At 44.0% G+C, this 21686-nt stretch overlaps 1 protein-coding gene and 1 non-coding gene across 3 annotated transcripts; one reads left to right on the top strand and one right to left on the bottom strand.

Moving 5' to 3' along the window:
- Positions 1 to 1997: 1997 nt before the first annotated feature.
- ERVMER34-1 (endogenous retrovirus group MER34 member 1, envelope) lies at positions 1998 to 9935 on the bottom strand. Of its 2 annotated transcripts, none has more exons than XM_030913810.1 (3): positions 9859 to 9935; positions 9368 to 9507; positions 1998 to 4429 (listed from the first exon to the last, which is right to left on the bottom strand). In XM_030913810.1, the coding sequence occupies exon 3, from the start codon at positions 3973 to 3975 to the stop codon at positions 2287 to 2289; it is 1689 nt and encodes a 562-aa protein (XP_030769670.1). In that variant the 5' UTR covers positions 3976 to 4429; positions 9368 to 9507; positions 9859 to 9935; the 3' UTR covers positions 1998 to 2286. The 2 variants fall into 2 exon arrangements, with proteins under 2 accessions (XP_030769670.1, XP_010367315.1); XM_010369013.2 differs by lacking the exon at positions 9859 to 9935 and adding an exon at positions 9781 to 9857.
- LOC115896264 lies at positions 6578 to 6701 on the top strand. The gene has a single exon (XR_004056166.1). It is a non-coding gene; the product is annotated as a small nucleolar RNA SNORA26 (small nucleolar RNA).
- Positions 9936 to 21686: the final 11751 nt, after the last annotated feature.

Below are 21686 nucleotides of genomic sequence, written 5' to 3'. Positions count from 1 at the left end.
TTCTCTTGCCTCAGACTCCTGAGTAGCCGGGATTACAGGCATGCACCATCAGGTCTGGCTAATTTTGTATTTTTTTTTTTTTTTAGTAGAGATGGGGTTTCTCCACATTGGTCAGGCTGGTCTCAAACTCCCAACCTCAGGTGATCCACCTGCCTTGGCCTCCCAAAGTGCTGGCATTATAGGCATGAGCCACTGCACCCAGCCTACCTTCTTTTGATATCAACATTACTATGAACAATAAACCCATCTATAAGGGCTCTATTGTTCCAGAGTATGAGTTTTCTTTTCTTTTTCTTTTGAGACAGGAGCTCACCCCATCACCCAGGCTGGAGTGCAGTGGCACAATCTTGGCTCACAGCAGCCTAGACCTCCCAGCCTCACGTGATCCTCACACCTCAGCCTCCTGGGTAGCTGGGACTGTAGGCACATGCCACCATACCTGGCTAATTTTTTGTAGAAACAGGGTTTCGCCATGTTGCCCAGACTGATCTCCAACTCCTGGGCTCAAGCGATCCACCTGCCTCAGCCTTGCAAAGTGCTGGAATTATAGGCATGAGCCACCACACCCAGTCTGTTTTGTTTGTTGTTGTTGTTGTTGTTGTTTTGCCACAGAATCTCACTCTGTTGCCAGGCTGGAATACAGTGGCATGATCTCGGCTCACTGCAACCTCCACTTCCTGGATTCAAGCGATCCTCCTGCCTCAGCCTCCTGAGTGGCTGGGACTACAGGTGACTGCCACCATGCCCAGCTAATTTTTGTATTTTTAGTAGAGATGGGGTTTCACCATGTTGGCCAGGATGGTCTTGATTTCTCGACCTCGTGATCTGCCCACATTGGCCTCCCAAAGTGCTGGGATTACAGGCGTGAGCCACTGTGCCTGGCCATCTGTTGTCTTAATGTAACTTGAAATGATTATTCTGTTAATAAATTATCTGCTATATTCATAAATTTGTTTATATGCAACCTTAAAAAGGTAAGAATCTCATTGTCCATTCCTCTTACATGTAATTGCTTTCATTTGTGAATGGCTTTTCCTTTCTATTTGCAAATACATATACATATCATTTCCCCTTTTTTAAAATAAAAATTAACATACTAGGCGGGGCACGGTGACTCATGCCTGTAATCCCAGCACTTTGGGAGGCTGAGGTGGGCGGATCATGAGGTGAGGAGATTGAGACCATCCTGGCTAACACGGTGAAACCTGTCTCTACTAAAAATACAAAAAATTAGCCAGGTGTGGTAGCGGGCACCTGTAGTCCCAGCTACTTGGGAGGCTGAGGCAGAAGAATGGCATGAACCCAGGAGGCAGAGGTTGCAGTGAGCTGAGATCAAGCCACTGCACTCCAGCATGGGCGAAAGGGCCAGACTCTGTCTCAGAAAAAAAAAAAAAAAAAAAAAAAGATAACATACTAGGTACCCTGTTCTGCATCTTGCTATTTTTCAGTAATGGCATAATCTTTAGCAAGCTATTTACCCTTTGAGTTGATTCATCTGTAAAATATGAACACTGTGAGGATTAACTAGAAAGATGCATGTAAGGAACTCACCAGAGGACTGGGCAGAGTGAAGCATTTGATATAATAGATGCCACCTCAACACTCCCTACATCCTACTTCCACCTGCAGTCCATGTCGTAAGATGGCTAAAATGCATATCAGACTCACATTCCATTAGACCACTAAAATGCCCATGGGAAGTCAGGAAAGCTCAGATCATACCAGCCTAAATTATTTGTGGCTCTCTCTCTAAAGTAAGTTTTCAGTCGATTCTGATGACTAACCAATATTTATTCTTTGAGACAAATTTAAGGACATAGTCTTGTATATGCGTACATTGGATTCTTCTACGACTTCAACGAAAATCAAGGGAACAAAATTCTCTTATCTATTCAAACACACTCTTTCGTCTATCAAGAAGTCTACAAAGTGCTGTTGGGAGAAACTTTCCTGCTCCCAACTTAGTTCCAGTGTTTGGGGGCTTGCAAATTAACAGATTAATAGAAAGAACGTTTATTATATATGCATGCAAGAACACTATAAACAGCAAGGGGTAAGGGTTTACAGATCAACTTAATGGTGTGTGTCTTAAGGCTTCAGAGTGAAACTATGAAAAGTTCTGATAAGGCTTATTTACAATACCTTGGGAGATCCTAGTGCTAAGTGCCCTTATAAGAGGAACACTCGGAGGAGGGTTTTGGCAGCTGAATTCTCAGTAAAGCCTGCTTTACTCATCAAAGTTTAGCTAAGGCTTTTTTTCTGCAGCTGCTGTTTGTTCAGATATTCTCAAAGTAGACTTGTGTCATACTGATGGGTTGTTAGTCCCTTCATTGCCCTATTTGAAACTTGACATGAAGTTTCATTGACAAGGAGCTGTGCTGATTGCTGTGGAGATAAGGCTGGGTTCAGAGGTTGGGAGTTAAGGGATCTGCGAGATTTGTGAAAGATGTGAACATAGATTAGAACAAAGATGAATAAGCAGAAAAGAACAATTAAAAGCACATAGCCCCATGATCTGAACCAGTCTCCCACTTTTGCAAATAGGCCTTCCCAATCAAATAATGGTCCATTCTTCAGGTTCTCAGATATTTCATATAGATGTTGTATATCAGACATTATTGCTTCCGAATTATTTATATAGAGGCAACACTGTTTGCCAACAGTTCTACAAGCCGTTTGTCGTTGGGTGGTTGGTATATCCAAGACATGATCCTTTTGGGAGGCAGACGCTAAACTGCTAACTTTTGATTGGTGTGCTTCCAAGGTCTGCTTAGTGGCACTGATTTCCTGTTCCATTGCTTTGGAAATGTTTAGAATTGCCTTTTCTAAATAAGTTCCCAAACTTGGAAAAAGGGCCCTTATTGTTGAATTGTCCTTGGGGTTGCAATACAGAGGTGGATTGTCTGTGTCTCGTTGGATGCATCTATGTGGTGTTACTTTATGAATGAAGGATCTCAGGTTTGTAATTTGGCTAGCATTTAAGGTGAGGTATCTGGTGAGGGAAGGTACCAGATACCCAAGTCCACATCGTCCAGACCATTTAGGTGGAAACCCTTTGTACACCCCATTGCCGCATAACAAAAAGAGGCCAGAGTTGTTCACAGACAAGGTCAGATTGGAACCTGTGAGCCACCAGGTGGGGGTCTGGTGTCCATCATGACCTTTGTCATTAGTTATGTTGGCATCTGCACATCTCCATTTCCCATGTGCCTCTGTCAGGCCATAAGAGCAAAATAGGTTGCGAAATAGCTGGTACAGAAGGCCTTTGGTTTGGTTTTGGCAGCTATAAAGACAGGTGCCATTACCTGACCAGGTCAATCCAGAATTTCGATCTACCCATTTGTAGTCTTGGGTATTGGGTAGACCAATCAAGGGAACAGCTGAGCTGTTCCAGGTCTGGTTTGTGCAACCTGCAAACCAGGAACATTGTCTAGTGCCTAGGCAAACACTTGTATCATCATAATCATTCCTGGATTCATCTGTAACATCTATAGAAGGCATGAAGGTGCCATCTGTAAAATCAAACCATAATATTTGATTACAGTATTGTTTAGGTATATTACCTAGGAAGGGTCCAGTGCCATTTTTATTTTCTACACAAAGAGAAAAATTTCCCTCCAATAACCTTACTTGAGCGAAGGATAGACCTTGAGCTTCCATGGCGGCTTCCCAGTGCCAAGTCGCTTTACCATAGGAGGAAGTAGAGTGATTCTGTACTTCTGCTTGTGGATACCACACCCTTTTATACATCCATTGTCCAGAATAGGTCCACCAGGTGCTTGCACTGGCAGGAACAAAAACTAGTTCGGGTTGTTCTGCATTATCTAGATGCTCACATAGCCAGCAATTAGACTGATTAGTCAAGATAGATAGTGTTCGGAAAACTGGTGCAAGCAGGTGTTGAGCTTGTACTAGAGTTGTCAAAAAAGCAGTAAGGGTTAATTGAAGCAGGGCATAGTTTGAAAGGGAGACCATAGTGGAGGAACAGAGGGAAAACAGGCTAGGTTAAGACAAGCAAACTCCAGACAACGGAGATTCAATGAAAGGGGAGGGTTTTGTTTAAATTTCTAAGTCAGAGAATTTTCCAGGTCAGGGAGGGAAGATGTTTCAGCTAGTTGGAGATGGAGACGAAGTTCTTGGTCTGAGATACTGAGTAAAGCTGTCTACTTCATCTGCTCATGGAGCCTGTGAGTAGGTGCTGAAATTCCTCAATTTGAGGTAACCCATAGGCATGACCTTCCAGTTGTCATGTGATGATCTTGATCTAGCTTGCTGTGGCTTGTACAAATTCAGGAATTTTATTTTGATGGCTGTGTAGGTGGGTAGCACTACTTCATAAGGTCTCTTCTTTTTCCAGGGAGGTTATAATACATCTTTTCTTCTAAAAACTTTGATATACTTGATCACCTCGTTGAAAAGATGGCAGGGTCTGTTAGAGAAAGCCACATATTTTTACCTGTTGAAAACATGCTCCAAGTATACTAATTATTATATATAATTAATCATAGTTTTGAATTGTTCACTGAAGTCCCCACAATGCTCATTCAATCTATGAAAAGTTTTAGAGATGCCAGTAGGCACAGAGTAGCCAGAAACTATTTCAAAAGCAGTCAGTCCTCCTATTTGGCGTATTCGACCTTTTTTGTTTCTTATTTTTTGTAGAGATGGGGGTCTCACTTTGTTGCCCAGGCTGGTCTTGAACCCCTGGCCTCAACTGATCATCCTGTCTCAGCCTCCCAAAGTGTTGGAATTACAGCCATGAGCCACTGTACCTGGCCAGTATTCCAGATCTTTATAAGGACCAAGGATAATGCTTTTGGCTGAGTCCAGTTTATTGACAGATTTTTTCCTAGAGTTCATTTTATGTTTAGATTTTTAGGTTCCACTTGCCTTGAGGATTGAGGATAGTAGGGGGGATAAAATTTTAATGAATATCCAAGAGTTTTGCAAGGAAGTGATTTAATTCTGCTGTAAAGTGAGTTCCTTTATCTGATTCAATTCATAAAGGAATGCCAAAACAAGAAATAATCTCAGTTGTTAGTTTCCTTTCCACTGTTATGGCCTTAGCACATCTAGTTGGATAGCACAGTCCATCCATTAAACATGCAGTGAGAACAGTCTAAGGCTGGAGACAAATCTATAAAGTCCATTTAGAGTACCATAAAAGGCAATGTGGGTCTTGGAAGACTCTTTGTAGTATGCTTACCATACTCCAGAGTCTTGGTGAGATTTACGAGTACTGCACTGGGAAACAATTTGATCAGAAATGTTATGGATGCCAAGAGCCAACTGTCTTTTTGCTCTTTTGATCATCCTATTCACGTATATGTAAATACTTTAAAATTTTCTGTATACTAATTATGTTCTGACGTTTAGAAAACCTTTCCAGCTGAGGGCCAGGCACAGTGGGACACACCTGTAATCCGAGCACTTTGGGAGGCTGAGCCGGATGGATCACTTGAGGCCAGGAGTTCAAGAACAGCCTGACCAACATGGAGGAACCTCACCTCTACTAAAAATACAAAAATTAGCTGGTCATGGTGGTGTGCACCTGTGGTCCTAGCTACTTGGGAGACCGAGGGAGGAAAATTGCTTGAACCTGGGAGGCGGAGATTCCAGTGACCCAACATCGCGCCACTGCACTCCAGCCTGGGTGACAGAGTGAGACTCTGTCTAAAAAACAAAACTCAAAACAAACAAACAAAACACCTTTCCAGCTGAGGAGATACTACCTTTCTTGGGGGCTAGCCAATTCTCAGAGATAACAAAGGGCCAACAAGGAGCATGTCGTTGATATACAAACTAATCCAGAGCCATACCTCCTCTATCTGGCCCTTACACACATGTAAGCAATTATCTGTCTGCCTTAATCATCCCAGGGCCACGTGCTATGCAACTAGGGGACAACCTCTACAGTTTGAAATCCATTGAAATGATTTAAACTAGCCAATCCTAAGCTGTTCACCCTGCCCTGTCTCTTCTTTCCCATGGAGGTTAACACACATCCCTGGCCTTGAGTGGAACGAAATGACCCAGGCCACAAGCACATGACCAGTGGGACTGGAGGGTTCCTTGATGTGTTTGTCACCAAGGCCCGAATCTGGCTCTCTTAACAGAAAGGCAATTGACACTCATGGGCTCACTTAGCAAAACAGCTGCTTCTAATGGGGATTGCAGACTTCAAGAAACTGAGATGCAGCCAGGCACAGTGGCTCACGCCTGTAATCCCAGCACTTTGGGAGGCCAAGGCGGGCGGATCACATGAGGTCGGGAGTTCGAGACCAGCCTGACCAACATGGAGAAATCACATCTCTACTAAAAATACAAAATTAGCCAGCTGTGGTAGCACATGCAATCCCAGCTACTCAGGAAGGTAAGGCAGGAGAATTGCGTGAACCTGGGAGATGGAGGTTGTAGTGAGCCAAGATTAGGCCATTGCACTCCAGCCTGGGCAAAAAGATGGAAACTCCATCTCAAAAAAGAAACTGAGATGCATGAGCTGTGGACCAGGGAGCACTGCAGGGAGTAGTAGCAAACCCTGTAAAAAAAAAAAAAAAATCTTAAATCACCCTTTCTTGTGCCGCTTTTAAGGTTAACACAGTGCTTTAAGCAGAAGGGTAAAGTAAGTCTCCATAAAACCCAGAGAAGAGAATGTGAAGCTCCTCTTTGGAGGAGCTGGACTCCTGTCTGGAGTCGCAGCTGAACAATTTCCTTACAGTTTAAGCACCTTTGTGATATTTTTACATGTCACATATGATGCATTTAAACTTAACCTTAGTTTTGACAGTGCATTAAAACCAAGTGTTGGTATTTGACACTGTAGGCAGTAATGGTGCAGCAAAATAGTGTAAAGACTGCTTTTACCTGAGAACATCTGAAGACTGGCTGACTCTGGTCACGCCTCCCAGAACCAGATTTCAATGGGTATGGACATTTGAACTGTTACCTACTTAGGCCATGGAATGTCTCAGGTTACTCAAACTCAGCCACAAATGCCTTGCGTCACTTGCGTTCATCCTGATCTCAAAGGCAGGTGTGCACACTTACCAGCTGGCTATTGCTACCAATGGATTCCCAATTGTGCTGCCTTTGCCTAACCTCTACGTGCTCTCCCAGGCACAATCACAGAAACCTTCACTGAGATACTGAAATTAGCATTATTCACCCCACACACCTGTTTTTATTTACTCAGTTTTGACAAGCTTTTCCATGTTTATTGCTGTGAAAACAATGAGCTAGCTCTGGGTATTCTAGGACAACTTTCTTCCTCTCAGGTAAGTTCCATAGCATATATATATTTTTTTCTTTTCCCTCGGAGACAGGGTCTCACTCTGTTGCCCAAGCTGGAATGCAGTGGTGCAAACATGGCTCCCTGCAGCCTTGAACACCTGGGCTCAAGGGATCCTCCCACCTCAGCCTTCCCTATAGCTGGGACTACAGGCATGCACCACCATACCTGGCTTCTTTTTTTTTAAAATTATTTTAATAGAGACAAGGTCTGGCCATGTTGCCCAGGGTGGTCTCAAACTTCTAAGTTCAAGCGATCCTCTCATCTTGGCATCCCAAAGTGCTAGTATTACATACAGGTGTGAACCACCACACCTGGCCTCATAGCACATTTTTCATGTCAGTTGGATCCCGTGGCATCAGGCATGCTCCTATGCCCATGTAGTGACCTCAGTTGCCACCCTAATTGACAAAGCCATTAACCTTACAATAGGTTCTCTTATTTACCTTTGTTTCCCATTCTGTGTCAACTCTTACAATTCCATAAAAGAGTGCCTTTCTACTTGACAGATCAACCCCTCCTCATCTTGCAACTCTGTAATGCTCTAAACCTGTACCTCTCCCTGATGGAGAACCCCACTCCACATACACGTGATTACAGTCACAGAGTTGGCTTCTAACCCCCAAGAAGACCTCTTAAGACACTCCCTTGAGTCATCCACACTTACTCTGGGCCAGGTGTGGTGGCTAACACCTGTAATCCCAACACTTTGGGAGGCCGAGCCAGGCAGATCACCTGAGGTTGGGAGTTTCAGACCAGCCTGGCCAACATGGTGAAACCTCATCTCTACCAAAAAATACAAAAATTAGCCAGCGTGGTGGTTTGTGCCTGTCTTCCCAGCTACTCGGGGATCACTTGAACACAGGAGGTGGAGGTTGCAGTGAGCTGAGATAGTACCACTGCACTGCAGCCTGGGCAACAGAGCAAGGCTCTGTCTTAAACAAACAAAAAACAGACTTACTCTGTTCTGTGACAGCTCTTATAAACAAAATTTTCAGAAAGATAATAACTGGCTATGACATAGTGAGCTTGTACACTGGCGAAAGAGAAAACATACACTACTTACACTGACTAGATATACCCTGGGACTCTGCCATGTCCTTGGCAGTCTGGAAGCCCCATAGATGACGATGATGATGATTTGAGATGGAATTATTATTCTTACTATTATTAATTGAGATGGAATCTGTTCTCACTGTTGCTCAGGCTGGAGTGCAGTGGTGCGATCTCTGCTCATTGCAACCTCTGCTTCCTGTGTTCAATCTATTCTCCTGCCTCAGCCTCTCGAGTAGCTGAAATTACACGCATGCACCACCACGCCTGGCTAATTTTTGTATTTTTAGTAGAGATGGGGTTTCACCATGTTGGCCAGACGGTTCTCGAACTCCTGACCTCAGGCGATCCGCCCGCCTCGGCCTCCCAAAGTGCTGAGATTACGGGAGTGAGTCACTGCGCCCTACTCCCCACAGATTCTCGACCTCAGCAGATACTCCCATCACCAATGGGCATATAATTGCTATCCGATTACAGCTATTTATTTTCCTATATAAATTGTTATTGTTCATTGCACAACACTTAGGAAACTGATGGAGTATCTTTATGGAATGGTAGGACACAGAAAACTGCCAAATGGGCAGACAAAAATGGACTCCCTGTCTCTCCTCCACCCAGCTTGCGACCCTACCCTTATCTCTTACTCATGTTTATTGTCGGGCAAATGCCCCACAACCTAAAAAAGACATGGCTACCAAAGGGGGACAAGCAATTATGTTATGGATTAGACATGGGACCAAATGGACTTCTTTAGCTAGTGTGCTCACAAAGGGCAGACATAGGAGAGGCTCAAGAAAAAATAAAGCATTATACTTACAAGACCTAAAGACAGAAACCACACCAGCCATACAGGGAAAGACACTAGGATGGTTATTAGGCAGCAGACCACCGTGAGGGAAAGGTTTGGAACACAGCCTCCATTGCCTTCTGTTAAGTGAGCCGGATTCAGACACCAGGAACCCTCCGGTCCCACTGGCCAGGTGCTCGGGACTGGGTAATTTCCTCCGCTCAAGGCTAGGAACATACCTGCGCTTGGAACTGAGGCTGCCGCACCTCCGCAGACGTAGAAGACGAATTCTTGGAGCCCAGGGTCTGCCGGGGTTGGGTTCCTGCCGCCGCGCGCGCTACCCGCCCGAAACCCGCTACAAAGTAGCGGCGCGTCTGCCCTGGGGAGGCAAAGCGCAAACTTGTTACCGCGCCGGGACCTGCCCCGGGATCCTCCCAGCTGCTCCGCAGGACGCAGCGCCTGTGCATCCCGCGGCCCTGGGACTGGCGCGGCCTTCCGCCCCCTGGGCCGCCGAGGGCTGCTCTACCCCTCCGTTCTGGCCGTGGGGAGCAGAGGAGCTCGGGGCGGGCAAAGCTCGAGGGGACACTGGGAGAGCCCAGACCCTGCCTGGGAGCACTCCCAGCCAGAGTCCAAAGGGCAGAGACGCACTCACAGCGCAACTCCTCGGGACAAACTGGCCGACGATCCCCACCTGGCCAGAAGACCAAGAAGGCGCGCGGCGGGAACTGACCGGAGCGGGGACGCACGAGGGCCGGGAAGTTCCCGGGCTGGGGCGGGGCGGGGCGGGGCACCGCAGGGCAGATTGCCGGATTCAGGCACCAGGAACCCACTCGTCCAACAGGCCAGGTGCTCCGGGGCTGGGTAATTTCCTCCGGCTCAAGACTAGTAACATACCTGCACTTTGGGCGTAGGGAAGACTCCGGGCGGGACGGGGCGGGGCGGGGCGGGGCTGGGAGGGGAGCCACGGGGCCGGCAGCCAATCCCAGGAAACTTCGGGACGAGGGCAGGACCGGGGCTGGACCTGCCCGGCCCGGCCGTTGGTCACCGGTGTCCTCGGCCTGGCTAGGTCTGGATCCTGCACGCTGGGTGAGACACAAGGCCACCCTGCACGAAGCATCCTTCGAACCTCAGGGATCCTGGGCAGGAGAATCGGCTTCTTCAGGCACCCTGCTGGGCCTTGGCCCTCTTCGATCTGGTTCCTTCAGCCCCTCAGTTTCTCCCCCGGGAAGCCTTGGCGATTACCCTCTCCTCCCCTTGGCGCCTAGGCTCTCAGTCACGCGACTGCCTAGAGCCCTGAGCGGTTATTTATGCCGCGTTTTTTTTTTTTGTTTTTTTTTTTTTTTTTTTTTTTTGAGACGGAGTCTCGCTCTGTCGCCCAGGCTGGAGTGCAGTGGCCGGATTTCAGCTCACTGCAAGCTCCGCCTCCCGGGTCTACGCCATTCTCCTGCCTCAGCCTCCAGAGTAGCTGGGACTACAGGCGCCCGCCACCTCGCCCGGCTAGTTTTTTGTATTTTTTAGTAGAGACGGGGTTTCACCGTGTTAGCCAGGATGGTCTCGATCTTCTGACCTCGTGATCCGCCCGTCTCGGCCTCCCAAAGTGCTGGGATTACAGGCTTGAGCCACCGCTCCCGGCCTTATGCCGCGTTTTTACTCACTTAAGTATTCAGCACGGGTTCATCAGGTGTGTACTCTGTGCCAGGCAATCTTCTAATCCTTAAATGGAAGAAACAAAGGACTCCCTTGGACTGACATTTTTCATGGAGAATAAAAAATGAACACGAAATATAAAAATGTTAAGGTTATAAGAGCTAAAGAAAAAAACGTGTTAAAACTTGAAAATATAAAAATAGCAAATCATCTTTCCTGTGGACAAATGAAACTCCTCTTTGATTCTAAGAAACGAAGAAACAAAACCCGTCATGACTGGTGTTCTGTAGTCTTTGGAAAATACGTTTTACTGTAGAAATGACTAAATAAGATGAAAGACTCTTTACCAGTAGTGGCTGGTTGGCACCTCCACACCTGAGTAGCATCCTATTTTGGTTCATGTTTGATAAAGCAGAAGAGACCTAAAGAGACATGGGCCAGCCGGCGCGGTGGCTCATGCCTGTAATCCCAGCATTGGGGAGGCCGAAGTGGGCAGATCACCTGAGGTCGAGAGTTCGAAACCAGTCTGACCAACATGGAGAAACCCTGTCTATACTAAAAATACAAAATTTGCCGGGCTTGGTGGTGCACGCCTGTAATGCCAGCTACTCGGGAGGCTGAGGCAGGAGAATCGCTTGAGGCAGAGGTTGCGGTGAGCCGAGACTTCGCTATTGCACTCCAGCCTGGGCAACAAGACAGAAACTCCGTCTCAAAAAGAAAAGAAAAGAAAAGAAAAGACAAGGGCCAAGGGCCATCGCGCTGAGGCGTGGGACACGTGGTCCGCAGTTGGGATACTAACTGCTGTGTGGGTGGGGGAGTGTCCTCAAACCCGGGAGATTCTCAGTCCCTGCCTCTTTCAACCTCTAAATGGGCCCACTGCTTTTCCCTTCCCACTGTTCTGCTGGCTGGAGCACCCTCACCACCAGCAGCGCGGCTCTCACCCCTCTGGTCTGGGTTCTGCCAGCCCCACGGGTCTAAGCTCTCCCCAGGCCATTATTTTTTGCCTCTTCCTTCTTCATTGAGGTCCTCTCTCTGTCTTTTGCTCTTTTGCCTGGCTCAAGACATGGGTTTAACCACTGTTTATACTACCCCTTGCTAATGTTGACTCACTACCCCATATCTTTTTCTTTTTTCTTTTTTCCCAAGTGGCACTTTTTGAGATGTCTTTTATTGATGTTTCTTTACACGTTGTTTTTACATGCATTACAGTGTGATGAACACATCCATCCACTGAAATAACATTATTCTCAACCATGCAAAAGCAAGCAATACTCTTAGAATAATCCTTTCTGCATATATCTTTAGACACTTTTGCATTCATAACATGGCGGTCACCACCCCATTTCTATGTTTAAGTAACTTGACTTTTTCTCTTTCTCCCTTTCTCTATCAATTAAATTCCCATTTTATTTTACCCCAAGCTACTTTTACCTAATAGAATATCTATGTTTTTCACTGTAAGATTGAATAAGGCCAGAGATGAGGAGAATAGTGATTGTGAAATAAAATGAAAGAGATAAATACTCAATTCTTGGGAGCAATAGCCTTGTTGTTGGGATATGTTTATTCATTTATAAAACCAATGAGAACCTACCATATGTCAAGTACTGTAGTAGACCTGAGAGCAAATAGTGAAAAAAAAAAAACCCAAATCAAGGACCTTGCCCTTGTGGAACTTTTAGTATAGTAGATAAAACAGACATTGATACACAAATCATATAAAAATGTAAAATTACCACTTAACAAGAGCTGGAGTGGTGGTCAGGGACCTAACTGTGAGTTTGAGGGAAGGATGAGTAAGCAGAAAATTGAAGATGAGTTTATAAAGCAAAAGAGTGGAGCCTGGGGTATAGGTAGAGGAAAGAGGATGTATAGTGTGTGTGCTCTAGGAAGGAGCTCAGTGTATCCATGGACATGTAGAAAGGCTGCCGTGACTTTCTACAAAAAAAAGCCAAGGGGTCAGGTGGGGTGGAGAGAGATATAGGATAAGGCATGATATAATCTGGGCTATAGAGGGAATGTGGCTGGAGATGCTGGTGACTGCCAGACCATGTTGGACCTTGTAGACCATGTTTAAAATGCCCATCAGTGATACTCATTAATAATGTGTTGTACAAATGCAGGTCAATAAAAGTTGGTGTTTGCAAGACCAGCATGTGTTCAGGTCATTATGTTCACAGCTAATAATAGCTAACCATCATTGCACACTTATTTCATTCTCTGCACTCCTTTAACTGCTCTATATAGATTATCTCATTTAATTTTTCCAGCTACTCTACCCAATAGGCATGATTAAATTCCTCATTTTAGGCAGAGCGTGGTGGCTTACACTGTAATCTCAGTGTTTGGGAGACCAATGTAGGAGGATCACTTGAGGCCAGGAGTTCAAGACCAGCCTGAGAAAAATTAGCCTGTTGCGGTGGCATGTGCCTGTAGTCCCAGCTACTCAGGAGGCTGAGGTGAGAGGCAGTGAGCTATGATAGTACCACTGCATGACAGAGCAAGAGCGCATCTCTATTTTTTTTTTTTTTTTTTTTTTTTTTTTTTGAGACCTAGCCTCGCTCTGTTACCCAGGTTGGAGTGCAGTGCTGCAATCTTGGCTCACTGCAACCTCCTCCTCCTGGGTTTAAGTGATTCTCCAGGCTCAGCATCCTGAGTAGCTGGGATTACAGCTCAGCCACCATGCCTGGCTAATTTTTGTATTTTTAGTAGAGACAAGGTTTCACCATATTGGTCAGGCTGGTCTCGAACTCCTGACCTCATGATCCACCCACCTCAGCCTCCCAAAGTGCTGGGATTACAAGCGTGAGTCACCATGCCTGACCTCTAAAAAAAAGTTTTAAATCTTCATTTTGCCCTTGAGGATCCACATATTGCTTTTTTTTTTTTTTTCTTTTCTTTTGAGAGCTAGTCTATTCCCAGTCCAATAGTGTAGATGGTTAGTGAACATATTAGGAGTTCTGAGCACATGTAATCAATGTAGCAGTTCGAGACTCAAATGCCACTCTAACACTTGCACACATGTGCACAAACACAAATTTAGAAAATTGAAATTATAGCTGCAATGGCAAGATGGTAGACACAGGATGGCAGCATGGAATTCTCAATTTCTGTAACTTTGAAGGTGTTTTCTTTAAAAATTTATGTGGCTTAATTTAGAACGCTTTAAAATACAGAATTATATTAAGGCAGTCATATTTGAAGATGCATGTTTACCTGCTGAACCTAAATAACACAGCTTCCTCTCCTGTAGAATTTGATGATATTGGATTTTAAATTGTGCTTTTTCTTTAAAAAAAAAAAGTTCCTTAAAATGATTACATATTATCCATTATGCTTAGCATCAAATGTATTCTATGAAATCACTATATAAATTAAAGTAATAATTTATACAGTATGGTCAGTCAGACTAATTAGCATAAGGCACTTAGTTGAAAGTAGAGCTGAAATAAATGATTGTATTCTATTAAAGAAAATTGAGTGAAGAGACAGACTAGCTTCTTCTGTAGCATGATTTTAATGAGACTGCTGAGTTGAGTTCTGTTCTATATCAAAAAGGGAACACAAATCTCTTGAGGTTCTATTTCTGGCTCTACCAAAGGCTTTGCTGTTATACCTAGAGCAAGATGGAACCTGTTACTTTCTTTCCATCTGCAAAATGCAGGCAACGTTTTTAGCTTTTTTTTCCACAGGAGTAGCAGGATTAATGAGCACCACAAATGACTTTACCTATTTTGTAACTGCAAATGCATTCTTATTGCCATATTTTCATGAGAAATGAACATCTGCTGGTTTTTTCTGATGAGGCTAAAACTTTCAAATCTGGAGTATGTAGATTATCAGCTCCACTTTAAAATTCCAGTTCCAAGTTTAAACAAAAGGAGAATAAGATAAATATTTCAAGTACTAATCAAAACAGTAAACAGTAAGAAGGAAGTGAAAGTGTTGCCTTATAAGTGGAGTTTCTTTTTTTTTTTTTAAATAGACTATTTTCGGTAAGATTAGTAAGAGTATCTGAAATACATTATTAAAGCTTATGTAGAGTGAGGCTGGTTTGCTGGAAAAGATAATTTCAAAAGTAAATTGGTATGTCTGTGGGAATTAATATGGCAAGCCTGTTGAGAAGTTTGTAGTTTGTATTTTATTTATTTAGAGACAGAGCCTTGCTACAGCCCTGAACTCCTGGGCTTGGATGGTGGGCATGTCTTGCCAGATAGCAGTAACTCAAGCAGACCCTGAGAATTACCCTATGTTTCTTGGTGAATTGTTGTTCAGTGTTCTGAGCTATGGACCCCAGGAATGGTTAAATCAGATGTTTACACCGTACCTGTAAGAATTCTGGGACCCTGACTCGTTCCTTGGAACACGAGTCGTACAAGGAAGGGAAGGCCTTTGTTTTGAGCTTAGTACAGGCTACTAAGTAGAGGCTGCCAAACAAAAATAGCTTTATAACTTACGTGTTATTCACAGATAGCAGTGGTTTTCCTGTCCAGCATGCCACTCCTGGACGCCTGGTATGTAAGCCCCCGGAATAAAACTCCATGTCTCGCCTGCTGTCTCCCGGTCTTTTTTATTGGCCTCTGGGTGACCATACCCTCCCAGCTTGCTGGCCTGGGAGTCCAAAACGACAGGGCTCAAGCAATCCTGCTGTTTCAGCCTAGCTGGGACTACAGTCATGTGCCACTGTATAGGATAATACACTTTAGAATGACTCTTCATAACTCTGAGATCTTTCTGTCAGTCCCAGTACTGGGCTGGGCGTGGTGGCTCAGGTTTATAATCCCAGCGCTTTGGGAGGCTGAGGTGAGTAGATATCTTGAGCTCAGTAGTTTGAGACCAGATAGCACTAACTCAAGCAGACCCTGAGAATTACCCTACGTTCCTTGGTGAATGTTTATTCAGTGTTCTGAGCTATGAACCTGAGGAATGGCAAAATCAGATGTTTACAGCATACCTATAAGAACATCTGGACCCTGACTTATTACTTGGAGTGCAAGTTGTACAAGGAAGTGAGGGCAACATGGTGAAACCCCATCTCTAGGAAAAATACGAAAAGTTAGCCTGGTGTGGTGGTACACGCCTGGGGTCCCAGCTACTCAGGAGACTGAGGTGAGAGCCTGGGCGGCAGAAGTTGCAGTGAGCCAAGATCATGCCACTACACTCCAGCCTGGGCAACTGAACGAGACCCTGTCTCAAAAAAAGAAAAAAAAAAAAAATCCCAGCATTGATGCTGAGGGTCTGATATTGATGATGTACATGAAATGAGAAACATTCTTAAACTTCGTGATTACACAGATTACCAGCTAGTCAAAGATACTTTTATCCATCCTAGGTGACTGTTACTGGCCTATGCTACTGTGGGAGAGCTCAGTCCTTATTTCAATTGGATGAGGCACACACTGTGATTGTGCTTGTTTTTGAAAGACAGAGTCCAGGTCAGAATCACAGGGAAGGAAGTCAACTACTTCAAAATATTGAACTGGTTAATGGGAAGCGCTTAACTTCTCACTCAGAAATTCCAAGTGGAGGAATTTGCAGTAGAGTAATATGCCTGGCTTGCCTGGGCTCCTTCCCTCACTTTTCCCCAGGGAAGGAGGAACATTTTTTTCTGATTGGTGAGTTTCAAGAAGTAACTGAACAGGGAATGGCAGCCTCTTCCTGCCTCCAGGCCTCTGAGATTGCTGACCTGCAAGAGCTAGTGTAAATTTTAAAAATATATATTTTTTGTACATTTTTTATGCATATCTATAGAAGTCTTTTTTTTTTCCTTGAGATTGAGTCTTGCCCTGTCACCCAGGCTGGAGTGTAGTGGCACAATCGTGACTCACTGCAGCCTTGACCTCCTGGGCTTAGGAGATCCTTCCTGCTTAATCTTCCAAGTAGTTGAGGCTATAGGTGTGCACCACCATGCTTGGCTACTTTTGAAATTTTTTTGTGGAGATGGGGTCTTGCTATATCCCCCAGGCATCGAACTCCTGGACTCAAGCCATCCTCCTACCTGTGCCTCCCAAAGTGCTGGGATTATAGGTGTGAGCCACTGCACCTGGGTAGTATGAATTCTGTTTTCTGCAACTGAACCCATTGGACATACTTACTTGGTGATTCTGGCCAAGCTGTTATAAATGTTCATTATGTGGACTCCAGGATGGATTTTACATAAAGAATGAAGACAAAATCTATTCATAAAATTCCCCCAAATCAACTATCACATCATTTCAGTAACTTATAGGAGTAATTGCCCTCTTCATATAGGCAGATGTTCAGATGAAATTGGACCTACTAAATATTCTGGGTTTTTTTTTTGTTTTTTTTTTCTCACATTCTTCTATATCTTTGACGGCAGTGGCTGTGGACATGCAGAGTGAATGGAAAAAGTGTAATGTTTTTACATCGGACCTTTCCTACTATTATAGCACAGTAGCTAACACATATTTGAAACTCAACAAATATTTGTTGACTGAATGAATTATTACATTCAGGGATCAACTGAAAATGTTTTACGTATTTATTTTTGAGACAGAGTTTCACTCTTGTTGCCCAGGCTGAAGTACAATGGTGAGATCTTGGCTCACTGCAACCTCTGCCTCCTGGGTTCAAGCAATTCTCCTGCCTCAGCCTCCTGAGTAGCTGGGACAACAGGCATGTGCCACCATGGCTGGCTAATTTTTGTATTTTTAGTAGGGGCAGGGTTTCACCATGTTGGCCAGACTGGTCTCGAACTCCTGACCTCAGGTGATCTACCCTCCTCGGCCTCCCAAAGTGTTGGGATTACAGGCGTGAGCCACCGCGCCTGGCCAAAAATGTTTAAAAATCACTGTATTTTATAATGCCCTTAATCAGATTCTAGTAGCATGGTGGGTTACTTACTGGTGTAGCCCCAGGGGGAGTCTTACCAAGCTAATTTTGGGACAGACCCATCATGGAGGCCATGGGTGTGCAGTAGCGGGAAAGCTTTTAAGCATTTATCACATGAAAGAGGGCGCTACCGCATTAGCCCAGATCTCACGTACACACATAAATACAGGTTCTCAACCAATGTTTCCAGGTGCAAGTAGTTAAAAATGTTAGAGTCCATCCTGGACAGAATGCAAAGAAAATGATATCAGCTTTCTGCTCTCTGGGGTCTGAAGCTCTAGCCTGTATCCTATAATGGCTGTCATCTTGTCATTCACTTCACCTTTAGCCTGTGTTTAATGAGCCCCTTTCTACTAAATATGCTGCCTGACTTCTTGGACCTTCTTACATCACATATTCCAACTGCCTATCCTTGCTCTAGTTGACCTGTTTCCCAATTGTTCTCCCTCTTTCTTCCCAGACTCCTGAAGACTCTTGCTTTTAGTCACATGGGTGAAGGGTGATCTGCACATCCATTCATGCTCTTAACCAGACAACAGGTACTTGCGAGCTCCAACTGCGTGCTGGGCAGTGGGCTATGTGCTGGGGATACAAAGATGACCAAAACTTGGTCCTAACTCTCAGAGAGCTCACAGATGATGATGATCGTACAATAAGTGATGAGGTCGAGGTAGCACTGGGCACTGTGGAGGACAGAGATGAGGCATCAAACCAGGCTGGGAAGGGTTCCAGGAGCAAAGCTGCCTTCCTCTGGTTGTCATGTCCCAGAAGAGCATCTATTTATAAAGGTGAAATTGAGAATCCTGAATAAGTCCTAGAACCAGACCAGAAGGCTTTGTGCTTCTGGGAGAAAATGGATAGGTAGACATGGGCTCTGAAGAGAAAGGAAACCTCTACACACATTAGAGAAAATGTTGAGTGTTTAGATTCCTGGGCTTAGAAACAGCATTTGTACATCTTTGTGATGGGGCCTTATTGGCACTCTTTTAAAATTAGTCTTGGGGAACAGGGTTAAGTGGGGAAAAATATATTAACTAAAATTTGTTTATAACGCATAGGAAAAAATTGTGTGTGTGTGCTGTAGGTATTTTTACTGCCATTTTGGAGGAGGTTTATGGTTTCCTAACAAGCTCCGATTATTATAAAGCATGTACTTGCATAGACAAGTTGAGGGAAAAGCCTGATTGACATTAATCTCAAACATGTTGCTGGGAAGAATTTTTTTTTCCTGGTTGTCTTTGAAGTGAAGATCAGAGGTGATTCTTTGTTACCCAAAAAACTTTGATGTTTTCCTGCGCTACTGCTGACAGCCAGGATGTAAACACTAACATCCACAATCATTTTATGATTAGGTGAGAATTTGTTAAGGAAAACAATAATAAATAATTTGTTATTGCTCAGTTGTGACTTTAAAATGTTCCTGGGTGTCTTGAAGGAAAAGACAGTTCTAGAACAGAACCATTGACATCCATTAACGAAGTCTATTTAAAAACTTGTTTAGCTGAAAATGAATGCATCAAAGTGGCAACAAAAGTTAGTACAGTTAGTACTAACAAAAGTTAGTACAGTGCTTTAATACAGTTGGAGTGGGAGGGAATCAGAAGAGAGAGAAAATAATAGGGAATTGATGGAAGAGAGAAACCCCTTTCTGGCCCACCAGCACAACCAAATCCATCCCCCGCAAGCATTCATCCACTAGCATGTGCTCAGCAGTGGGGGACACAACGTGAAGCAGATGTCCACCCTCACAGAGTTGACAAGTCGTGGATCACAGGGCCGACTGATTTGTTAGACAGAATGCCTTCATACCGGGTAAGGAAAAGAACATTTCATCCCAAATATGCACTCATTATAGAAAAGTTGTAAAAAAAAAAAAAAAAAAAAAAAAAAAAAAAAACACGCACAAATAAATGAAGAAAATGAGAATCACCTTTAACTTACTTCCTAGAGCTAATCATCATTAGCATTTTGGTGTAGTTCCTCCTTAAGGTCTTCTTTTTTTTTTTTTTTTTTTTTTTTTTTTGAGATGGAGTCTTGCTCTGTCACCCAGGCTGGAGTACAGTGGCACGATCTTGGCCCACTGCAACCTCGACCTCCTGGGTTCAAGTAATTCTCCTGCCTCAGCCTCCTGAATAGCTGGGACTACAGGTGCCTGCCACCATGCCCAGCTAATTTTTTTTTTTTTTTTTTTTTTTTGTATTTTTAGTAGAGACAGGGTTTCACCATGTTAACCAGGATGGTCTTGGTCTTCTGACCTTGTGATCTGCCCACCTCGGCCTGCCAAAGTGCTGGGATTATAGGCGTGAGCCACTGTGCCCAGCCTCCTCCTTAAGGTCTTTGTGTTTGTGTATGTGTGTCTAGCATGCAATCCATATTTTCTGTCTTGTTTTATTATTCACTTAACATTATATCATGAGCAGTTTCCTATGCTGTTAGAAATCTTTAAAAATATACTTTTTAGTGGTTACTTGATGTTCCATTTCATGGATCTACAAAATTAACTTTTACCATTTAGACTGTTTTTCTCCTTATTGTTTGCTACTGTAGTTAATAGTAAAATAACATCTTTAAACCACAAATTGTGCCCAAATCTCCAGTTCTTCTTTAAGGTATATTTCTAGAGGTATAAATTTTTGGATCGCTGGATATGAAAGTTTTGCTGCTTTTGCCAAATTACTTTCCAGAATGGAAAATATTTGATTCTAGAACATCTGGATAATTTAAGCAGTGGTTTGGTTTAGTGCTTGCTCTCATGTAAATCAGTCACAATGACATACTTAGCTGAATGATAGTGTTTTTTTTTCACAAGTGAGCATTTGGACAGAAGCTTTTTAAATTACAGGTTACAGAGGGTGGCTTTGAGGACCCATGCTGAAAACAATGGTCGTTTTTTAGTGTTTTTCTTTTTCTTTTTCCCCTTTCTTTCTCTTCGCCTTTCTCATTCCCTCTTCCCCTTTTATTCACAGCAATTCAAACTTCCTCATCTCTACCCACGCTCTTCCACTTATGCTGATAACCCACATTCACAGTCTGGTATGTCTCCTTCCATAATTTTCCTCTTGTACGTGTAATTTTTTTTATTATTTTTTAATTTTTTTTTGAGGTGGAGTCTTGCTCTGTCACCCAGGCTGGAGTGCAGTGGCACGATCTTGGCTCACTGCAACCTCAACCTCCTGAGTTCAAGCAATTCTCCTGCCTCAGCCTCCTGAGTAACTGGGACTACAGGTGCCCGACACCACACCCAGCTAATTTTTGTATTTTTAGTAGAGATGGGGTTTCGCCACGTTGGCTAGGCTGATCTCAAACTCCTGACCTCAGGTAATCTGCCCGCTTTGGCCTCCCAAAGTACTGGGATTACAGGCATGAGCCACCACACCTGGCCATTGTACATGTAACTAGATACTCATTTATGCACATGTATATGCACACACATGCACACATAATGTCACTATTTTACAGAAATGATGTTTCATTATACTCTTCCATGTTTAAAAAAAAATAGTGAAAGGAAAGCAGTGTCTGGTGGTGAGTTCAGCAGTGATTTTTCTGGAGGCCATTGCTGGAGGCACACCTTAGAGCCAACTGCTCCAGCCCTTTCAATAATAGGTGCTTAAAAATTATTTTGTATTTCAGGTTGAGTGGTTCATGTTTCCTGCACTGCACCCTGATGTATACACTTCATTTAATATGTCATTTACATTATAATTCCTGGTGTTCCATTCCTTTCTAATTACCTTAGTCTGTTTCAGCTGCTCTAATAATATACCATAGACTGAGTGGCTTATAAACAACAGAAATTTATTTCTCACAGTTCTGGAGGCTGAAAGTCCAAGATCAAGACTCTGGCCGATTCAGTGTTTTGTGAGGGCTGCTTCCTCACAGATGACAGCCTCCTTCTCACTCTAACCTAACATAGCAGAAGGGATGAGTGACATCTCTAGGGCCTCTTTCACAAGGGTGCTAATCCCATTCACAAGGACTCCACCCTTTCAATTTAATCGCCTCACAAAGGCCAGATCTTCTAATGCTATCACCCTGGGGGTGAGAATTTCAACA

The sequence above is a fragment of the Rhinopithecus roxellana genome, chromosome 2, assembly GCF_007565055.1.
Source record: "Rhinopithecus roxellana isolate Shanxi Qingling chromosome 2, ASM756505v1, whole genome shotgun sequence".
NCBI classification, from domain to species: Eukaryota; Metazoa; Chordata; class Mammalia; order Primates; family Cercopithecidae; genus Rhinopithecus; species Rhinopithecus roxellana.
Note: the sequence above shows the minus strand (reverse complement) of the source record. Positions and strands in the feature narration are given on the sequence as shown.

Bases quoted from the DNA above. Each gene is read 5' to 3' on its own strand.
- ERVMER34-1 (XM_030913810.1), bottom strand. From the start codon at position 3,975: ATGGTCTCCCTTTCAAACTATGCCCTGCTTCAATTAACCCTTACTGCT.